The 22087-nt window shown below is 42.6% G+C and overlaps 1 protein-coding gene across 3 annotated transcripts in view; it reads left to right on the top strand.

Moving 5' to 3' along the window:
• Positions 1-22087, top strand: part of NFATC3 (nuclear factor of activated T cells 3) — a 196789-nt gene that overhangs the window by 137725 nt on the left and 36977 nt on the right. For all 3 annotated transcript variants that reach the window (XM_038771966.1, XM_038771969.1, XM_038771970.1), the window contains exons 5-8: positions 618-790; positions 3493-3633; positions 14852-14907; positions 15563-15689. In XM_038771966.1, coding sequence (XP_038627894.1) covers positions 618-790; positions 3493-3633; positions 14852-14907; positions 15563-15689 — 497 coding nt within the window. The remainder of the gene's footprint in view (positions 1-617; positions 791-3492; positions 3634-14851; positions 14908-15562; positions 15690-22087) is intronic.

Genomic DNA, 22087 nt, shown 5'->3' on the forward strand with positions numbered 1-22087 from the left:
GTGAGGAGAAAGTCATGCAGGAAGCGGTAGCCAGAGAGACCAAGTTTTGGGAGTACCATGGAAAGAGCAATACGGGCATCGGAGACAGATCCAGCATCGGAAAACTAGGCAGAGACTAGTTCCCTGGTTCCCAGCTGCCTCTCTCCCCCGCCCTTTCAGGCACTTTTAAGTAGGAACAGACAAGCTCAGTGTTGATTGGGAAATCTCCTGATCTATGCACAGATGTTTCTGATAATGCAGCAGGGGTGTTGCTTGGTTAATAAAGATTAATAGAGTAGATTTTCACTTATTTTTGCTTTCCTGTGCCAAAAGCTTTGTGAGCAATTTCCCTAATGGAAAGAAACAAGGAATAGTAGTAATCGTATTTATTAAGCATTGGGCAAGTGAACACAAGTGGGAATAAGACATGGACCCTGTTCCTCAGGGGGAATCACAAGGAATAGGGACAGTCCCATCTAATTTGGCAGTCTAGTCCTTTATTTGTTCAAATTTATGATAATTTGAGGGGAAAAAAATCAAAGAGGAACAAAGGGACACTTTTATTTAAATTTTAAGCAAGAAGACAATTGTGTTTTCCTGAAAGTAAAGCTCATTTGTTTGTTTTTTTTTTTTCCTAGTATTGATTGTGCAGGCATTTTGAAACTACGAAATTCAGATATAGAGCTTCGGAAAGGAGAGACAGATATTGGCAGAAAGAATACTAGAGTGCGTCTTGTGTTTCGGGTGCACGTTCCCCAACCTAGTGGAAAAGTCCTGTCTCTACAGACTGCTTCCATACCTGTTGAATGCTGTAAGTGTGCAAGATGTTCTTTGTCTTATCTTTGAAGTTTTTATTCACTGTAGATGCTAGATTGTCATCTTGTTCATTTTCAGGCCAAATTTCCTTCAAAAGCAATCAGCTAGAGTTAAGGCCTTGAGCAATCTTTATTCATTGAATTTCGATTGTAATGCAAAATTCATTGGGCACCCTTCAGAGTCAGTATAGGCCAATGGAAAGGACACTGGAAGGAAAATCCAGATTTTCATCCTGGTGCTACCAGTGACTTGGAAACTTTGGACAAGTCGCTTTAACTCTGAGCTCAGTTTACTCACTTGCAAAATGAGGTTTAATAGCTCGCTTGCAAAATGAAGTTTAATAGCTTGCTTGCAAAATGAGGTTTAATAGCTCGCTTGCAAAATGAGGTTTAATAGCAAAGTATCTTCCCCTTACCTACCTCAGAGAGATCTTGCGAGCTAGAGCCTTAAACATACCTAAATATTAGGGTCCAGCTCAAGTCTGATGGGGCCCTTGAGCCCTGAAACTTTAAAAAATAAATGTTTACCCGATATTTTAAAGCAAGAATGACTGTCCCCCTCCCCCCCACAAAAAAAATTCACTACTCTGCCCCTCAGCCAAATTTGCAATGGTCCAAGTAATGGTGGCATAGTGAATGCTGGGACCAGATGTCCTTCTTAGCACCAGCTACAATAGCCTGTGTGGAGAAATGGTGATAGAAACCATTAGAATAGTGCTTTGCACATAGTAAGTGCTTAATAAATGCCATTATTATTATTACTATTATTATTATTATTATTATTATTAAGCATTCACCAGTTCTTTTTCTAGTGGCTGATGCTAGTAAACAGTTGCAGCCCAGTCATTTTGAGGATGGCAAATTCAGCCCAAATGACCAGAAGTTATTGTTTGGGAGATTTGGGGGTACCGCCCTAGTCAGGCTCAAACCCCCTCTTCCAGTTATCCTTTGGCCTGGTCTAGTTTAACCCAGCCCATAGGCTGATGGGACTTGGAATCCGTGAACTGTGATGCACATCCTTACAGAGCTCTATGTTCAGTTCCTTGGTGCACAAGGCACTGCATATGGTATTGGTAGTCAGTTCTCCTGCATCGTGGGGATTATGTTCTTGCAGAGCCCCATGTTACTGAAAGTTTATATTGAAGCTCTGACCCTGGGTCCAATATCTACAACCATTTCTTCTGAGACCATATCATACTGAACCCAGACAGGTACATGTTGTTGGAAGGACTTTCCCTAATCCTGCCATTTCATTCTTGCCAAGACACACAGTGCAAACCCACGTTGTGGCAGAAATTAGAGTATTGAGAAGTTGGCCTCTCTTCCTGGAAAAGCAATTAAAATGATTCAAATTTGTAAAATGTTACTTGGACCTTTATGAAGCCTCTGAAAGTCAGACTTGTGTTTTGAATACACTGTCAATATGTTCAACGGAATATGTTTGCCCAGCGATCACTGTAGGGTTAACACATCTTCAAGAACATAATTAGTGCCATTCTAGGGCAGCATGGTGGTCCATCCATTTTAGTATTTGGTCTCTGGTTCGAAATGATACTTGGAGGTACGATGTGATGGCTGTCTATGTGACTTCCAACCATCTGGTTAAGGATGTGCCTTCTAACATCTCTAATCTTTCCCTCTAATAATGCATCACGGACCTGTTGTCCATGAATCTATTAAAATCCTTTTGAGTTACCTAACGTCTGTAAACTTTGGCATCTCAGTCCATTATAGACCTCTCATACACAGATTTATCCCAACCCCTATTTTATTTCATTCTTCTCCCTGCTTGTTTTTCACTTTGTAAAGAAGTATTCCTTTTTGTTTACTTAATCAGTGGTTTTATAGAGCGCTTCCACTGTACAGAATATTGTACTAAACTCTTGGGACCGGACAATAGGGTTGATAGACACAATCCCTGCCCTCAAAGAGCTTAAGTCCTAGCTTGGAACACAGACATTGAAATAAACCACAAATAGGGGTAGCAACTATCTGTAATACTATTTATTTTGTTCGTTCAGTCGTATTGAGCACCTACTGTTTGCAGAGCACTCTACTGAGTGCTTGGAAAATACTATTTATAAAAGTAATGTGGGGGTGGGGAATGGGATGAGTGCCATAAGGGTTTTCAGGGGGAAAGACTCAAGTATGGAAGTGGCACCATAGGAAAGAGAATAAGGGGAGAAGATGAGTGATAAGGGATTAGTGTATGTGTTTGTGTGAGAGAGAGAGAGATTTAATAAATTGAAATTAGAGGAGTGAAGTGCCTGGGCTGGGTTGTAGCAGGAGATGATCAAGGATAAGTAGGGGGTAGAGGGCTGGGGTCCTTCCTGCTATACTGGCCCATTAGTCTGTAGACTGTAAGCTCATTTCTAGACTGTAAGCTTGTTGTGGGCAGGGAATGTGTCTCTTGTTATATTGTACTCTCCTAAGCACTTAGTACAGTGCTATGCACAAAATAAGCACTCAACAAATACAACTGAACGAATAAATTGTAAATAGTTATTCCTGGTTGTAGTAGATCAGCAATAGGGAGTCACTTCTGTTGCTTAGTTGTATAGGATAAGATTTTTTTAAATGTTATGTGTTGAGCCCAAAATACCATTATTCAGATCCCAAATTCATAGTTTACCCTTGGTATGCATGAAAGTTTGGAAAATTAAAAGTTCTTTTTTTTTCCACCATTTAAAAAAAATAGCCCAGCGATCTGCTCAAGAACTTCCTCAAATTGAGAAATACAACATCAACAGTTGCTCAGTAAATGGAGGCCATGAAATGGTTGTGACTGGATCTAATTTTCTTCCAGAATCGAAAATCATCTTTCTTGAAAAAGGACAAGGTAAAATAGGAGAGAGTTCAAAAAATTCTGAATCGATTCAGTGGTAACAGAGTGGTGAGGAAGTAAAAAAAAAAAAATTAGGAAGCTAAAAATTTTCATGAATTTGGCAGTCAGTGTTGATTCCATAATGTTATTTTCATGGTCATTACCACGATTCTACCCTGATAAGCAAGGTGTCTTTTTATTCCCCAGATAAGCCAGCTTATTTATGAAACTGTCTTCACTAGCCAACTAAGTGTTCGATTTATAGATTTGAAATTTGACCCAAAAGTGGATTGGGTGAAGGTGCTATTTAAAAGTTGATTTTCTTCCAAAGCATTTTGACAAAATTGGGTGTGGACCAGGAAACAGTTTTCAGTACTACAATAAAGCAAGCCTGGACCAACCAATCAGGAAGATTTCGTGGGCAGAGAGAAAAGGGAGACAGAGCTTCCTGTTGGTCTCTCAAAATGATGGGAGTTCTTTTTCTGGCTGTTTGGCACTTGGGAAATTCTACTTTACAGTCTGAAAGCAACATCTGATATTGTTTCCTTAGTTAAAATAATCCTGACCTTGTGTCTGGGAGGATAGCTATTGGGAGCCATTTACCTTTGGTTTGCAAGATGATTTTTTTTCAAACGTAAATGGCTTTAATAAAATGTTTGTCTTTCCCTACTACCTCTTAAAACCACTTTTATAGAAAGCACTTCATCAGAGCGCTAGTGGGGACACAGGCTGTGTTCATCTTTATTGGCATGGATATTTTGAAAGAGTGTCTCTTTAAAGATATAGAATTACATGTAGTCCTGGTGTAGTATTCAGGAGACTATGACAATTCCAAAGTAAGGCACTCGCATCACATTAGTTTGGTATAAAAATGATAGATCCCCATTTTACCCTTGTAAGACATTAACCAGAAACTACCTTGCAGTTTACATCATTTAAAATCTACCCAGAGTAATTTTGAGACCTTTTGAAAAGTAGTTTTACTGTGGGATTGTTGTATTATAATTACATTTACATGTATTTCTAATTATACTTGAAATATATTTCTCTATTAATAATTATGCATTACTCTCACTTGTTTATAGGTGTATCAACCAATGGTATTTATTGAGAGCTTACTATGTGCACAGCACTGTACTAAGCACTTGGGAGAATACAGTATAACAGAGTTGGTAAACATGTTCCCTGCCCACATCGAGCATAGCAGCATCACGAAGTCTTACCCTTTTTGAGTGTGTTTGCCATTGAGATTCACTGATTTAACATATTCTAGCAGGGACCACCCTGGTACTCTAAAGGGTAACCACACCAAGGGAGAAATAAAAGCAAGTGGAAGGCAAGGGGAGAGATGGAGGGGGAAAACAAAGGGAATGAAGGAGGGAGAAAGGAAAAACACAAACTGGGAAATGATGTGGGGAGTGAAAAAACAATTGGTGGTATTTGAGTGTTTATTGAGTGCAAAGCACTAAAAGTCCCTGCATGTTCAACAGGTTAGCTCTACTTTCGGATATCTATTTAACAGCAATTCAGAATAAAAAAAGAAGCCTTTTTTCACGGGAAACAGTGGTGCCTAGTGGATAGAGCAAGGGCTTGGGAATCAGAAGGACCTGGGTTCCAATTCCAGCTCTGCCACTTGTCTGCTGGGTGACCTTGGGCAAGTCACTTAACTTATGTGCCTGTTACCTCATCTGTAAAACAGGGATTAAGACTGTGAGCCCCATTTGGGATATGGATGGGGTCCAACCTGATTAGCTTATATTCACCCCAGTGCTTAGTACAGTGCCTGGTACATAGTAAGTGCTTAACAAATACCATAAAAATGCCTGTTTAAAACAAGCCACGTGGGAAAAGGGGGAAACCAGAAGAAAGGAAGGCAAAAGATGGGAGGGGGATCAGGGAAAACAGGTGGCTAAAACTATGAGGAAGAAGAGAAGAACGAGTGAAGTTGATGGACAAGGGGTACTCTAGACAGTCAAAAGGCTAGTCCTTCCAGCTGCAGTAAAATTTTAACATAGTTACTTCATATATATTTTATATACACTTTGCATAAAGTATATATAAAAAATGTAAAATTAGAAAATAAAAGTAAAACAGAAATATTTAAATTAAACCAAAACTGAAACCTGAAAAAACAAGAGCACTTTCCAAAAAAAGTCAGTTCTCCAAGAACACAGAGGTTACATTCTTGAAGAGCCCTTTGTTATGTGCTGTAGTTCACATGCCGTTCCGATGCCACGCTCCTGCACACAAGCATTTCTCCCAACAACATGTTGCATTTTATCCAGACCAATGTACGTTGTCTGAACGACATTCTCTAGTTTCCCAAAAGAACTCTAAGCCAAATTGTGAAATGAAAACACGGCTCTGGGGAGAACTGAATGTACTAGAGAAGAAAGAGTGCAAAGGAGAAAAGGTGATACCTGAAAACAACAATAATGCCAGGGAAGAAAAACTAAACTAACGCGTATGGGCAAGCAAAAAACCTAGAAAAAAGAGAAGCAAAGAAAACCCTAAGTCGTGACAAACAGTGCAAAAATATCTGCCGCAAATTAGTAACAGTATTTATTAAGCGTTTGCTGGGTGTAGAATATAGTTCTAAACAGTGGGAGAGAATATCCAGGTCAGAAATAGACACGGACTCTGTCCATCAAGGAGCTCACTATCTCACAATACAAGGGGGAAGAGGGAACTGACGGCATATAAGGAGCAATGAAACAATCAAGCACTAAAACATCATAAAAGATAAGGTCGAATCCATAAAATAAAAATGAATTAAATCAAAATTTTAAAATATTAACATGGAAAAATGGAGGGGGTGGGGTTGAAAATAAAAGGAAGCAATCACTGCAAGAGAAGGAAAAGGGAAAAGACAGAGTCAGGGATTGAGAAGAGAATCGCCTGTATGACATACATGAAGAAAGATTATTTCTGTTAGCTATTGATGTAACTGCTGCTAATGTTAGATATTAAATGGTGATTAGCAAACATCACCATTCTGTCAATATAAAAACTGTGACTATAGAGCTAACTCAATTTTCCTGATGGATAAATAAAATTTACAGTTTTAAAAATCTCATTTCAGCCAGTGCAGTTTCCAGTCAATCAATCGTATTTAGCTCTTACTGTGTGCAGAGCACTGTACTAAGCGCTTGGGAAGTACAAGTTGGCAACATACAGAGACGGTCCCTACCCAACAGTGGGCTCACAGTCTAGAAGGGGGAGACAGAGAACAAGACAAAACATATTAACCCCTACCAATCAAATTAGAACCCAAAAGCACCTGGGTTCTAATCCCAACTCTTCCAATTGCTTGCTTGCTGTGTGACTTCTCTGTGCTTCAGTTACCTCATCTGTAAAATGGGGATTGAGACTGTGAGCCAGGGACTGTGTCCAACCTGATTTACTTGTATCCACCCCAGCTCTTAGTGCATGCCACATAGTAAGTGCTTTACAAATACCACTATAATTATTATCCTTTACCAGAGCTGGTAATGCAGACTTTAATTATCATTTAATTAGAACTACAGTTCATATATTCCCCCTTCCCTGGGATACCTCTGATGGAAGTGTTTCCAAAAAGTGTCCTTTTTTAATGGTCTTGTTGAGCACTTACTATGTGCCAAGCACTGTTCTAAGTGCTGGGGTAGATACAAGTTAATTAGGTTGGACACAGTCCCAGTCCCGCATGGAACTCACGGTCTAAGTAGGAGGGAGAACGGGACAAATGAGGCACGGAGAAGTGAAGTGATTTGCCCAAGGTCACACAACAAGCATTTGGCAGAGCTGGAATTAGAACTCAGGTCTTCTGACTCCCAGGCCCATGTTCTTTCCACTAGGCCGTGCTGCTTCCCAAAAAAGGTAGGGAAAATATGGGCAATGAGAAACATCAGGACCAAGAACCTGCCTCGAGGAGTTAATTCTAATGATAATAGCTTGTACAGTGCCATTTGCACTCTCTCTTGGCCAGTCAGGTACCCACTGAGGGCAAGAAATGCAACAAGTAGGCAGGGGCGCAACCCATTGCGAAATGCTCACGGAGGATTTTTACAGGCAGGACCCATTTATGGCTGTAGTGACTGCCATGTACTGCCAGTGCTATGCTGTAGCACCGTGACCTGACGGGCAGTTAGTTTCTAGGGTCTTTGCCACCCATGGTTGAGAAGCAGCATGGCCTAGTGGAAAGAGCACGGGCCTGGGAGTCAGAAGACCTGGGTTCTAATTCCAGCACCACCGCTTGTCTGCTGCGTGACCTTGGGCAAGTCCCTTAACTTCTGTGTGCCTCAGCTACCTCATCTGTGAACTAGGGACGAAGACTGTGGGTCCCAAGTGGGACATGGGTCATGTCAGCGTGGCTTAGTGGAAAGAGCACGGGCCTGGGAGTCAGAGGTCATGGGTTCTAATTCCGGCTCCGCCACTTGTCAGCTGTGTGAATTTGGGCAAGTCACTTCACTTCTCTGGGCCTCAGTTCCCTCGTCTGTAAAATGGGGATTTACTGTGAGCCCTACGAGGGACAATCTAATAACCTTGTATCTAACCCAGTGCTTAGAACAGTGCTTGGCACATAGTAAGCGCTTAACAAATACCAGCATTATTATTATTATTATGTCCAACCCGACCATCTTGTATTTACCCCGTTTAGTCCAGTGCCTGGGGTATGGCACTTAACAAATACCCCCCCCACCCCCGAACTAAAACAGAATGATAGCCAGCTAATTTTCAGGATCCTCTTCGTCCACCTCATGGAATCCTCTTAGGTGGTTCTTTGGTCGGCAGCTTTCACCACCGATGGCAAAGCTTCTGCAGGCAGAACCGGGAGTAGAACCCAGATCTCCCAATTCCCAGAGGAGTGCTCTTTCTCCTGGACCAGCAGCAGGGCTAAATAAATAGTAATAATAATAATAATAATAATAATAGTTATTGTTATTATGCTATTAAGCACTTACTATGTGCAAGCACTGTTCCCACCCCGCACCCTCCGCTCCTCTGCCGCTAATCACCTCACCGTACCTCGTTCTCGCCTGTCCGGCCATCGACCCCTGGCCCACGTCATCCCCCGGGCCTGGAATGCCCTCCCTCTGCCCATCCGCCAAGCTAGCTCTCTTCCTCCCTTCAAGGCCCTACTGAGAGCTCACCTCCTCCAGGAGGCCTTCCCAGACTGAGCCCCTTCCTTCCTCTCCCCCTCGTCCCCCTCTCCATCCTCCCCATCTTACCTCCTTCCATTCCCCACAGCACCTGTATATATGTATATATGTTTGTACATATTTATTACTCTATTTATTTTACTTGTACATATCTATTCTATTTATTTTATTTTGTTAGTATGTTTGGTTTTGTTCTCTGTATCCCCCTTTTAGACTGTGAGCCCACTGTTGGGTAGGGACTGTCTCTATATGTTGCCAACTTGTACTTCCCAAGTGCTTAGTACAGTGCTCTGCACAAAGTAAGCGCTCAATAAATACGATTGATTGATTGATTGTTCCAAGTGCTGGGGTAGATAAAAGGCAATCAGGTTGAACACAGTCCCTGTCCCACATGGGGCTCACAGTCTCAATCCTCATTTGAGAAGAGGTAAATGAGGCACAGAGAAGGTCACAGAGCAGACAAGTGACGGAGCCGGGATTAGAACACACAGCCTCTGACTCCCAAGCCTGTGTTCATGCCACTAGGCCATGATGCTTCTCTACATACATATGTACAAATGTTTTAAGTCTCCACCAGCATCAAATCCAGAGGGAAAGACCACCAGGGGTTCTCCTCAACTGAAATTCCACTGTGATCTGAGTCTAATTGTGACTCCCCAGATTTTTTGCAGGACTCAAATGAACATTCAGCACCTATGCCTGGGCCCACCAAAATATAAAGGCACATCTCTTTCTCATGTCCATATTTGGAAGATATTCCACAGTGTTGCCAGTCTGACTGCAGGGGTTAGAAAAATACATCATTGTATGTTTATCAGTCTGAAATAATCACTTCATCTAGCTTTACTGAAAAACAAATAGTTCTTAGGTCTGCCGTTCTTTGTGAACTTCCATTTAATTCTGTTGCTCTTGTCATCTTGGCATCGACTTGATGTAAAAACAGGCAGGTCAAGGGTGGTACAAAAGCTTTCCTCAGGTTTGAGGAGGTCATTGATGTGGTCCTGCCACTCCCCCCATCGATCAGTCAGTCCATCACTGGTATTTATTGAGCACTTACTACATGCAGAGCACTGTACTAACCTCTTGGGAGAGTACAATCCAACAGAATTGACAGACACATTCCCTGCTTATGACGAGTTTACAGTCTTGAAGAGCTTGCACTGTCCTGCAAGCTATGGCACCCAACCTCGCCCAACGTAATAATAATAATAATAATAATGGTATTTAAGTGCTTATGTGCCAAGCACTGTACTAAGCGCTGGGGTGGATACGAGCAAATCAGGTTGGACGTAGTCCCTGTCCCACAAGGGGCTCACAGTTTCAACCCCCGTTTTACAGATGAGGTAACTGAGGTGCAGAGAAATGAAGTGACTTGCCCAAGGTCGCACAGCAGAAGGGTGACAGATTTAGGGTTAGAACCCATGACCTTCTGACTCCCAGGCCCGTGCTCAATCCACTACACCATACTGCTTCTCTTATCTTCTAGACTGTAAACTGTACAGTTTACAGTTTAAACTCTACAGTTTACTCCTGTTGTGGGCAGGGAATGTGACTGTTAAATTACACTCTCCCAAGCACTTAGTACAGTGCTCTAAACACAATAAGCTCTCAATAAATACGATTGACTAACTGACGGGCTCAGCAGGGTTTGGGACGGGGTGAGTGTGAAGCCTATGCATTGGGCAGTGCCATTCGCATTCTCTCTTTCCTGCTCAAGGTTCAGTGACTCTTTTGGGCCTTTGGCAGAAAGGGTGGTGGGCGGTCCTAGAAATTGAAGCCAGACTTCAAGGGTCCTCTTCCACCCTTTTGAACTTTAAAATATGAGCTTCACGTAATGGCCACACTTGCTACTGTCTTACTCTCTGACTGATGGGACTCAGCCTGTTTAGTCCGTACAGCGCACCCCATCCCCACCCTGTGGCAGCCCCTTTTCCAAAAACCCAAGATTTTTAAAGATAGTGAGTTAATTCATCAGTGCAGGGAAGCAGTTTGACATAGTGGATAGAGCAACGCCTTGAGAGTCAGAGGGTCATGGGTTCTAATCCTAGCTCCTCCACTTGTCTGCTGTGTGACCTTGGACAAGTCAACTTCACTTCTCTGGGCCTCAGTTACCTCATCTGTAAAATGGGGAATGAGACTGCAAGCCCCATGTGGTACAGGGACTGTGTCCAACTGATTTGCTTGTACCCACCCCAGCGCTTAGTACAGTGCCTGGCACCCAGTAAGCACCTAACAAATACCACAATTATTATTAATTCATTTAGCTTTCTAAATATGCTTTTATTCAAAGATACCTGAAGCTCACGTTGAGGGTTCATAAGCCCCTTACCGCAAATAATTAAGGTTTCTTTTTCAAAAGCTATCTTAGCCTGTTAGTCCTAGGTTCTTCAGACCCTATCACTTACAAACAGGATGCTTTAAGCATATGGTTAAATGGGAGAAAAGAAATATACCAGGTGATTACGTGCCCTGTCCAAGATTGTTTCACGTTTGTTTCCATAGCTTAGCAAAATCCGGTGGGAAAGCAGGGAAACAATGCAGTTTTCTCATGTGATTTCAAAATGAAAATATAACTCTATCATGTTTTTAAATTATACATTGTTTTCCATTTGGTTTTAATTCCTGAAATCCTGGTTTCCGTGCTTTTTTTTGTGGGGGGGGTCTCAAAAATAATTGTATAGGTTTCAATTAGTTCTATAAACACCTTGTTTATTTGGGCTTCCTGTGCATTTTTCAACTTATTTTGTTTTCTCCTTTTCCCCTTCCCTTGCATTTTCCTTATTGCAATATGTTTATTGCATGGAGAAGCTCTTAAGAGCTTTAACAGAGGTGACGATGATGATAATGGTGGTATTTAAGTGCTCACTAGGCGCCAAACAGTCTTAACACGCTGGGGTAGAATCACAGCGATCAGGTCAGACACATTCCTCTGCACAAAGTGCTCAGTAAATATGATTGATTGATGCCCTTTACCAAATGGGAATCACGGTCCAAGTAGGAGAGAGAACGGGTATTTAATCCCCATTTTACAACTGAGGCACAGAGGAGTCAAGTGACTTGCCCAAAATCACACAGCAAACAAACGGCAGAGCCAGGATTAGATTCCAGGTCCTCTGACTCCCAGGCCCATGCTCTTTTCAGAGGGCCACTCAGCTTTCTAAAATAAAGCAAGAGAATTTTAGCAATAAAATGTATATTTACTGTAAGCTATTTGAAACATTGTCAGTGATGGAAATGTAAGTCCTATTTTGTGGACAGTGTATAAAGTTCACCCCAAATTTTGGTTAATATATTGAAAATGAAAACATAGTTCTATAAACAAATCTGTATAAGAAAATAAGCTTTATTTCCCTAATCTATACAAGATAATGGTTTAACTTTTCCTGTTATCCAAATAAATGCTTATTTAGTGAAACTTCTTAGGAAATTTCAGAGAAAAATATTTAATCAAGGAAAACTGACTTTTGTATCTACCCTAGTGTTTGGCCCATAGTGCTTAACAGGTACCATACTATTATAACTATTTTTGTTGTATGTCAATAAAAGTACAAAACCCAGAATTTTTTTAATCCAGAAAATGTTATTCTTCTATGCTTTTCAAATGATTAATGTAATTCAGTGAGCTAGGACATGCAGATGAATGCACTACTTAAATAAAAAAAGACCCCTTCTACCCTCCCTGCCCTCCCACATACACACGTGCCACATAAAGATTGCCAGTGCCTTTATAGGGCATTGCATACCCTATACCATTGCATGCTCAAACAGTATTACTATTCATTAATTCATTCAATCATGTTTGTTGAGCACCTACTGTGTGCAGAGCACTGTATTAAGCGGGGGAAGTACAATTCATCAACAGAGACATTCCCTGCCCAGAAAGAGTTCACAGTCTTGAAGTGGGGGAGACAGACATCAAAACAAGTAGACAGGCATCAGTAGCATCATTATAAATAAATAAGACTACTACTACCGTTACAGCCAAACCCTTTTTGGATAATTCAAGATTTATTGTTGCCTTGTTGCAGAATCTGTCCAGTTTTGAAGTACTGGAATATCAACAAATCAAGCAGTGATATTTCTTGAAAGCTTACCTTTTGCAGAGCTCTGTACTCAGCACATGTGAGAGGGCAGTAGAACTAGTAAACACGATCCCTGCCATCGTGGATCTTACAACCTAATGTGTTTTTTCTCATGACATGTCCGATTTGCCATGCGTAAGCAGTCAAAGGTGTTCTGTTGAGCAACCTAATGAAGAGGCAGGGACCGTGCAAGAACAACGTAGGTGACCTAGAGAAGGCTGTCCTCCCTTCGGAGACCCTCGAATGGAGCTTGGCAGGCCCCTTGGGTCTTCCCTATGATGCTGATGCATCATAAAATGGGGATTAAATACCTGTTCTCCCTCGTACTTAGACCGTGAGTCCCATTTGGTAAAGGGCATCAATCAATCATATTTACTGAGCACTTACTTCGTGCAGAGGAATGTGTCTGACGTGATCGCTGTGATTCTGTGATGCTGGTTCCCAAGTACCACAGTGAAAAAGGCTTGGATGCAGCCTGGAGACCCCACCCCAATCTACTTATAGCCCTGTGATCACTCAGTGAGGCCTGGGCGGAAGGGGAAAGGAAGACTATACTGTAAGGTCCTTGTGGGCAGGGAACATGTCTGTCAACGCTGTCATATTAATAGTGTTTTTTGTGAAGTACTTACTATGTGCCAGGCACTGTACTAAGCACTGGAATGGATACAAGCAAATTGGGTTGGGCACAGTCCGTGTCCCATGTGGAGCTCACAGTGTAATTTCCCAAGTGCTTAGTACAGAGCTCTGCACACAGTAATCAATCAGTGGCATTTATTGAGCACTTACTGTGTGCAGGGCACTGTACTAAGCACTTGGTTGGTACGATACTCTTGATGGTACGATACAACAGAATTGGTAGACACGTTCCCTGCCCACAGTGAGCTTACAGTCTAGGGACTGAAAGTGCTAAATCAATACAATTGATTGATTGAAGGAGTGCTAAGGAGTTTGCATTTCTATTTCTTGAGCCCCTGGAATCACTTTTATCATGTTAACAAAACTGATCCTGTCTTAGGATGTGAAGCCCCACAAGGGAGAGGGACTCTGCTAATTCCCACCCATGTATCCTCTCTCAGCACATACTACTGTGCTGTGCACACAGTAAGCACTTAATAAATTCTGTTGCTACTACGAGAAATACTGTGAGCCCTTTGTTGTGTAGGGACCGTTTCTATATTTCGCCAACTTGTACTTCCCAAGCGCTTAGTACAGTGCTCTGCACACAGTAAGCACTCAAAAAATCCAATTGAATGAATGAATGAATGAATGAAAGGGTGCAGGGCTAATGGGCTGCGGAATGTACGGAAGAATGGCTTCCCGTAACAGCTGCTGCTCATTCCCGTACAATGTTTTCCTTCACTCCCTTGGGATGGAATTATGGGATTGTTTTGACCTGCACTCAAAGGGCCCCCCAGGACTAAGGTAGACATCTTCAGGATCCCCTGTTCAAGTTGATAAGCCTTTGGGAACAGCTTTATTCCCAGGGTCCCAGGGACACCTGTCAGGGTCACCTATTTGTTTGGTTTTTTGGTGCAAAACCCTTCCAGTTTGTTGCTTTTCACATAAATAATAGGAAGAACCAAGGACCAAGAAGCGCTTTGCCTCCAAAATAGTGCTTGTGAAACATTAATTTTTTGTAGGTGATTGCCTCGGTTTAAGACAGGTACTTTAGGAAATGCAATAACTGTTTCAAGTCAGCAGAGAGCTGTTAGTGGATGGGAGTAATAATTCACTAAATTTACTAGTGTTCTGAAAGAGTTGCTGCATTAATGTGCCCACAGGCAGTGACTGTAGGATATGGTAAAAATGAAATGATCTAAGGTGCTTTGGTGTGTTGAGTGACTCCCTATATAACAAAGTGTATAAGAAAGTATTTAGAATTACCAAGTCTTTTTAAAATATACGTTTTGTGCCTTTGCCCTTGTGATAATATACAGTTTAACCAGAAAAGGAGCAAATGCTTGCTTTCTAACATGAATTATTAGTAAATGTAATAATTTCTCTCAACAGATGGACGACCTCAGTGGGAGGTAGAAGGGAAAATAATTAGGGAAAAGTGTCAAGGGGTGAGAAATTTAATTTTCTTTCTCTAGAATTTTTTTATGTTTTTAAACAGGACCATGTAATTCATTGTTATAAAATTGTTTTAAGATGTGGTAATGTAAATCAGTGGTGAGATTTTGGATACAGTTTGTTTTACTTTACCATCTTGAAATGTCTAATCGAAAATTGGCCTAAAATATGTTATTTTTGGAAAGAAATCATTAAACTTTTTCCTGTATTAAGCAAGGATAAAGAATAGGAGAGAGTTAATGTGAAAGTATTGATGGAGAAATAATTCATACCGTAAAAATCTCCATAAGAAATTAGCCTATATGACAATGGTGTCTCTGCTTCTTCTCCAGCTATATTACCACTGATCCAAATTGATGTTTTACTTCAAAAATGCAAAGTATGAGAAAGCTTTGCTGTCCAACCAACATAGTTGAAATTGTATGTCTATGTTTTAGTAATCTTACCTCACCATGTGGGATGACTACAATATTTTAATAATCTTACATCTCCATCTGAGATGTACTTGGTAATTTATCCTCAGTGTTCTACCTTTCTTGAATTTATAGCATTGTAGTTAGTCAAGCCTCATTTGTGGGGCTGCATTTAACAGGTGCATTTCATTTTTAGTTGTATGTGTAATACTATCTTGTTTCAATTTTCATCTAGGCTAACATTGTCCTTGAAGTTCCTCCATACCATAACAAAACAGTTACAGCTGCAGTCCAGGTGCAATTTTATCTTTGCAATGGCAAGAGGAAAAAAAGTCAGTCTCAACGTTTTACTTACACACCAGGTACAGACAGTTATTGTTACTGAAATTGCTCTTTATGAGGCTGATTGGGGGCTAAATGTTGATTCTTCCTGAATAAAAATGCTCAATGAATGTTATAGCACAAAATCTTCAGAGAAACGGATAAGGTACTGGGTCTGAAATTAGAAAAAGGTGTTTTATTTAGAGATTTTTTCAATGTAAAATTTAGTGATCTGTAAGCATAAAAACTTTTCCATCATGAGCCATTTGTGCATTGTTCCAATTATGTGTATGCATCTTTAAATGAAAGAGAATAATAGAAGGAAGAAATGGTCATGACACCAACCACGTTATTAGAATGCTTTTCTTTCAAAGATCATGTAGTATATGTTGAAGTAAATTGCCAGTGAGCCACGGAATAGGTTATGAGATTAGAAGATCCAGTAACCCATCTAAGTACTTCTGAACTGCCTGCTTTTTGAGTTCTGTTAGCGACAGATACTTGCTTTGAATTCCCAATAGTATACTACCTTAAGGGGTGAGAGTTCTTTGGTTTCCAACCTTAATTAGGCAACACAGAGAGCTCCCCAAGTTTCTATCCTTTGCTGACTTTTTCTTTTTATGCTCTTCTGTCTTTTGAGTCATTTCAAACTTCTCTATGAGTTTTTCAATAATTAACTTTGACCGTGACTTCCTTCTTTTCTGTTCCCTGTTTTTTCAGTTTTTTGGGGTTTTTTTTCCCCTTTGGCACAACATATATGGTGGAGCGAGAAATACCAGCTCTACAGACTACGTGGTGTAGGGGTAGGCCGCTGGGTCAGTTCTGTTTGGCTGTCAGTTTAGCAGCTGCTTATATTATCTCTGGCAAGGATTTTGTCACACCATATTTGAAGCAGCACAACAGAGCCATTTGCTAGCCACCTCACAGCCAGAAGGGCAAGTGTGGTAGCCGATACCTTCTCTGGTACAGCCGAGTAATTGAGTTGAGGAAAATCCACCCCTTGGAGAGAGCAATGACCCCGTTTGGTGTTACTGCTACTGGGGAACTTTTCATTGCAGATATTATTAATAATAATAATATTAATTATGGTATTTGTTAAGCGCTTACTATGTGCCAAGCACTGTTCTAAGCACTGGGGTAGCTACAAGGTAATCAGGTTGTCCCATGTGGGGCTCACAGTCTTAATCCCCATTTTACAGATGAGGTAACTGAGGCCCAGAGAAGTTAAGTGGCTTACCCAGGGTCACAGAGAAGACAAGTGGTGGAGCTGGGATTAGAAAACACATCCTCTGATTCCCAAGCCTGTGCTCTTTCCACTGAGCCACACTGCTTCAATATTACCATTCCCAATCGATCTATATACCACGGTTACCTAGTGCCTTATTGGATATCTTTCCAACAAAAACCTCAAAACCAGCCTATAGCAATTTTGATTTTCACACTGTTTCACTGATGCAATAATAATTCATAGTTATGGTACTTGTAAGTGCTATATGCCAAGCACTCTACTAAGCACTGGGTAGATAAAAGATAATCAGGTTGGACACAGTCCCTGTCTCCCATGAGGCTCACAGTCTAAGTAGGAGGGAGTGGGATTTAATTCCCACTTTATAGATGAGGTAACTGAGGCCCAGGGAAGTGAAGTGATTTGCCCAAGGTCACACAGCAGGTGACAGGCAGAGCTGCGATTAGAGCCCAGGTCCTTTGACTCCCAGGCCCTTGCTCTTTCCAGTAGGCTTTGCTGCTTCCCAATTATTGGATGGGTCCAATTATTACTCCCGTTTTATAAATCGAGGAATCAGGGGACAGAGCGGTTGGGCATTACCCACAGTTCGGCAGTGGCAGGAACTTGATCTCTAGTCTCCCTCATTCCCAGTTAGGGTCTGCAAAGAGTGTTGGGGGCTGTCCTTGCAATGTTTGGGGAGACTTTGCTGCCTGATCGCTTTGTTTTCATGCCAGAGTACAGTAGTAGGTTCCACGCTTTCATTTCTCCACCAGGAACTGCCCTGGAGTTACTTGAGCAACAGTCCAAATCTAGGTTTTTTGGCTTCTCATTTTCTTTGGATGCAGTTGTTCAGAACCCCACAGCATTTGAGGTTGAATGCTGCTAAGTCATCCAAGTGTCAGCATTGTATATTGGGAGAGAACAAATGTGCTGTGTGCATTCAATAGCTTGTGGAACAGACTGCTTCATATTTGGAGCACAGCCGAGCGAGGTACAAAAGCCAAATCAGCAAGAAGCCATTACGTGGGTTGAATACTTGGCCAGTACAGTGGTCCCTTGCAGAAACTTGTCCCTCTCTCATCAGTTTCACTTGGAAAAATGGATTTTTAACACAAAGTGCAAATACTGAGGATTCATACGTGAATCAGTCAATAATAATGATGGTATTTGTTAAGTGCCTACTATGTGCCAGGCACTGTACTAAGTGCTGGGGTAGATGCAAGCAAATTGAGTTGGACACAGTCCCTGTCCCATGTGGGGCTCACAGTCTCAATCCCCATTTTACAGATGAGGTAACTGAGGTCTAGAGAAGTGAGGTGACTTGCCCAAGGTCACACAGCAGACAAGTAGCAGAGCCAGGATTAGACCCCGGGACCTTCTGATTCGCAGGCCTGTGCTCTATCCACCGTGCCATGTTGCTTCTCAATCAGTAGTATTCACTGGATGCCTGCTGTGAATGGAGCATGTCACTCAGCACTTGGGAGAGTTCAGTAGTTACCTTCAAGGAGCTTAATTCTAGTGGGGGAATGAACCTATGGGAACAATTCTCCTGGCAGACAGGTGGTAATGCTGGGCAGGCAGGGCAGGTAGGGTAGATGAACTGACCATGCTGGTCTGGGCACCATTAAAAATTTCTCTGGGCTTGGGAGGGAGCTTAGCCCCAGCTGCCCCATCCCAGGGCTCTGAATGTCTTCTCCATTCTCCCCTAGTTGCCTCAGCTTCCTCTGCCAGGTTCAGCATTGCACAGTGCCCTGGCTGTGCTACTGCCTCTCTTTAACCCACGACTCCGTCTGCTTCCGGTGCCTTCTGCACTTTCCTCCTTCCAACTGGGCCGCTCTGAGCCCTCCGGGAGTGGCTGTCGGCTGTCCATCTCATCAGCCGTCCAGTTCACTCGGTTCTCAGCAGCCTCTTTCTTTCCTGCCTCTCTCCCTGGCTTTATCCTCTATTTCCCATTGGAACAATAGTTCACAAATGCTGACTTGGCTAATAAGGAGTTCTCAAGAACACATCTGTTGGCATTAGAGAGGAATTGCCATATAGACTAGCATGCTGGGGATTTTAGTGACGCAGTTAGAAGTGTGCGATGCCATGTACCTCATGTGAAAAATAGCTTTAAACCACAAATTTTCCAGGCTTCTCCATCCCACCCCCAGTGCCCGGGAAACAAAGCGGGACATCAACAGCAATAGCCTTCATCTTCAAATCAACAACCAAGATGATGGCTGTTGCCTCTGAGGTCCTATTTTTGTTTCCTACTAATCTTCCCTGGGTCCCCACCCACAGTCCTTTATTCTCCCTATCCTTACGGTAACGGCCATAAGACTATAAGGTACTAGACTGATCCTGCCCCTATGCAAGGACACCGCTCCCCAGCTCCCCACCCTGTGACTTTGGCCCCTGCAGTGCTCAATCCCTGCAACCAGCACTGGGCCTTTCTCCCTGCAGGAAAGAAGCAGTGAGTGAAGCCAGCGAAGCCAGGAGGTGAGTTACAGCTTGGGGCTGCCTCTGCTCCAGGCTTTCTCACAGGGTCAGGGGTCAGTTTGGCTGCAGGCAGAGATTGGCTCTGAATCCCACATCTTCCGCTCCCCAGGCTGTTCTGTAGCTTACACACAAGCTGATGTCCCACCTGGACATTAACCCCGGCCTCCCACACAATTTTTGCACATGTCCTAAAATATTTTAACACAGTAGAACTTGAACGGTATTTCTGAGATGTGGCTTTGACATCTCTCAAGAGAACAAGATAGGGTCGGAAGCATTATGAAAAGCTATGCTGAATTCACGGTAGACACTTTTTTTCTTAGATCACATTATCTCAGCCTGTCATTTATCGAGCGCTTACTGGGTGCAGAGCATTGTACTAAGCGCTTGGGGGAGAAGATAACAGTACAACAGACACATCTCCTTTTCCTTCTTCCTCCTATCTAGAAATTATTTTAATTTATGTTGTCACCCCACCCACCCCCCCAGATGGTTGAGGGCAGGGATCATATTACTCCCTCTCTAGTGCTCTCCCAACTTCTTAGTCTAGCCCTCTGCACAGGGAAAGAACATGGATCTAGGAGTCAAGAGACCAGGGTTCTAATACCAGCTCTGCCACTACTTGCCTGTGGGGTGATTTGGAGCAACTCATTTAATTTCTCTGCGCCTCAGTTTTCTCATCTATAAAATGGGGGTTAAAAAGCCATTCTTCCTCCCCCTTAGACTGCAAGCCTCATGTGGGACAGGAACCGTGTCTGATGTGATTATATCTCCCCAAGTGCTTAAATACTGCAATTATTATTATTGCAGGTGCTTAATAAATATTGTTGGTTTTTCACTCCCATCAATTAGCAAACTTTGTGAATTTCGTAGAATTAGGCTTATCCCCAAAGCTTTCTTCTAACCTCTCACCACTTTAGATTTAGGACCCAGTCTAATTAGTGAGGGGTGAATATCATTTTCACTATACTTGTTATAGGATCCTAGGGTGGGGAGGGATCTTAAGATACTGTCTGTTCTATTGCCATTCTTTCAGACCTGATGACCCTTATGCTATCCACTTCAGGTGATAATCTACCCTGTGGTTAAAGATGTTCAGAGGACTGGATGTAAATTGGTTTCATACCCCAGCTCTTCTGTGTTTTTAGGCACGTGCCCATCTCCAGCAACAAGTAAAAGTTTAGCTTTGATAAGGGAGTGGGCAAGATACCCCAGTCATAGTAGTAGCATCAGCAGCAGCAATGTATTTATGAAGCGCTTACTGTGTACAGAGCACATTGGAAGAGAATACACAGGTGGAGCCATTGTGGGTGGGGAACGTGTACACTTCCAAATACGTAGTACAGTGCTCTGCACAGAAAAGAGCATGGGTTTGAGAGTTAGAGGACCTGGGTTCTAATCCTGACTCTGCCACCTATCTGCTGTGTGACCTCGGGCAAGTCATTTAACTTCCCTGGGCCTCAGTTTCTTCATCTGTAAAATGGGGATTAAAGCTGTGAACCCCATGTGGGACGTGGACTCTGGCCAACCTGACGATCTGGGATCTACCCCAGCGCTTAGTGCATTGCCTGGCACATAGTAAGTGCTGCTGAGAAGCAGCGTGGCTCAGTGGAAAGAGCCCGGGCTTTGGAGTCAGAGGTCATGGGTTCAAATCCCGGCTCTGCCAACTGTCAGCTGTGTGACTCTGGGCAAGTCACTTAACTTCTCTGTGCCTCAATTACCTCATCTGTAAAATGGGGATTAAAACTGTGAGGCCCCCCCCGGTGGGGGGCAACCTGATCACCTTGTAACCTCCCCAGCACTTAGAACAGTGCTTTGCACATAGTAAGCGCTTAACAAATACCAACATTATTATTAACAAATACTATAAAATAAATAAATACGATTGATTGGAACGAGACGTGGCCCCTGTGCCTTGGAGCGCTCACAATCTATGACTCTAAGTGGGGAGAAGGGACTGGAGGCCTTGTAATTATCAGAGGTACTGACATCTGCTTGCTGTGTGTTGCAGCTGCTGCTGCCAGGATTCACTTCCCATCATCCTAGCCCTTGATCTGTGGAGGGGGAATAGTATCATTGTGGTATCTGAGTAGACTCGCAGCCAAAGAATTATCCCCAGGGTATTAACATGGGGAGATGATTTTAAGTACTTTTCTTGAGAAAACTTGACGGTCTCAACTGCCGGTGTCCAAATATACACTGGAGAAAAACGGTTACCACTCATGGGGCTGGTAATACAAGCTGCGGTTCTTTGGTATTTGCCTAGTAAGACATGCAGAAAGTGTATGGCTAGGAATCAGTATTCCTATGCTAATTTTTTAATGATATTCATTAGGTGCTTACTATGTTTCAGGCATTGTACTAAGCGCTGGGATAGGTACAAGCTAGTTGGGTTGGACACAGTCCATGTCCTACATGGGGCTCACAGTATTAATCCCCATTTTATAGATGAGGTAACAGGCACAGAGAAGTTAAGTGGCTTGCCCAGGGTCACACAGCAGACAAGTGGTGGATCTGGGATTAGAACCCAGTTCTTTCTGACTCCCAAACCCGTGCTCTATCCGCTAGGCCATGCTGCTTCTCTGTGTTGATGGGAATGAGTCTCTTTAGCACCTCACTCCCTCCTGATCCCCTCTGTGAGCCAGGGTGGCTCCCTCCCCTCTCCCTTTATCAGAAAGCTGGATCTGGCCAAAGGGAAGAGTAATCACCTACTGCACCAGGCTCTTGGCAGCA

Source organism: Tachyglossus aculeatus, chromosome X1, assembly GCF_015852505.1.
Source record: "Tachyglossus aculeatus isolate mTacAcu1 chromosome X1, mTacAcu1.pri, whole genome shotgun sequence".
Classification (NCBI taxonomy): domain Eukaryota; kingdom Metazoa; phylum Chordata; class Mammalia; order Monotremata; family Tachyglossidae; genus Tachyglossus; species Tachyglossus aculeatus.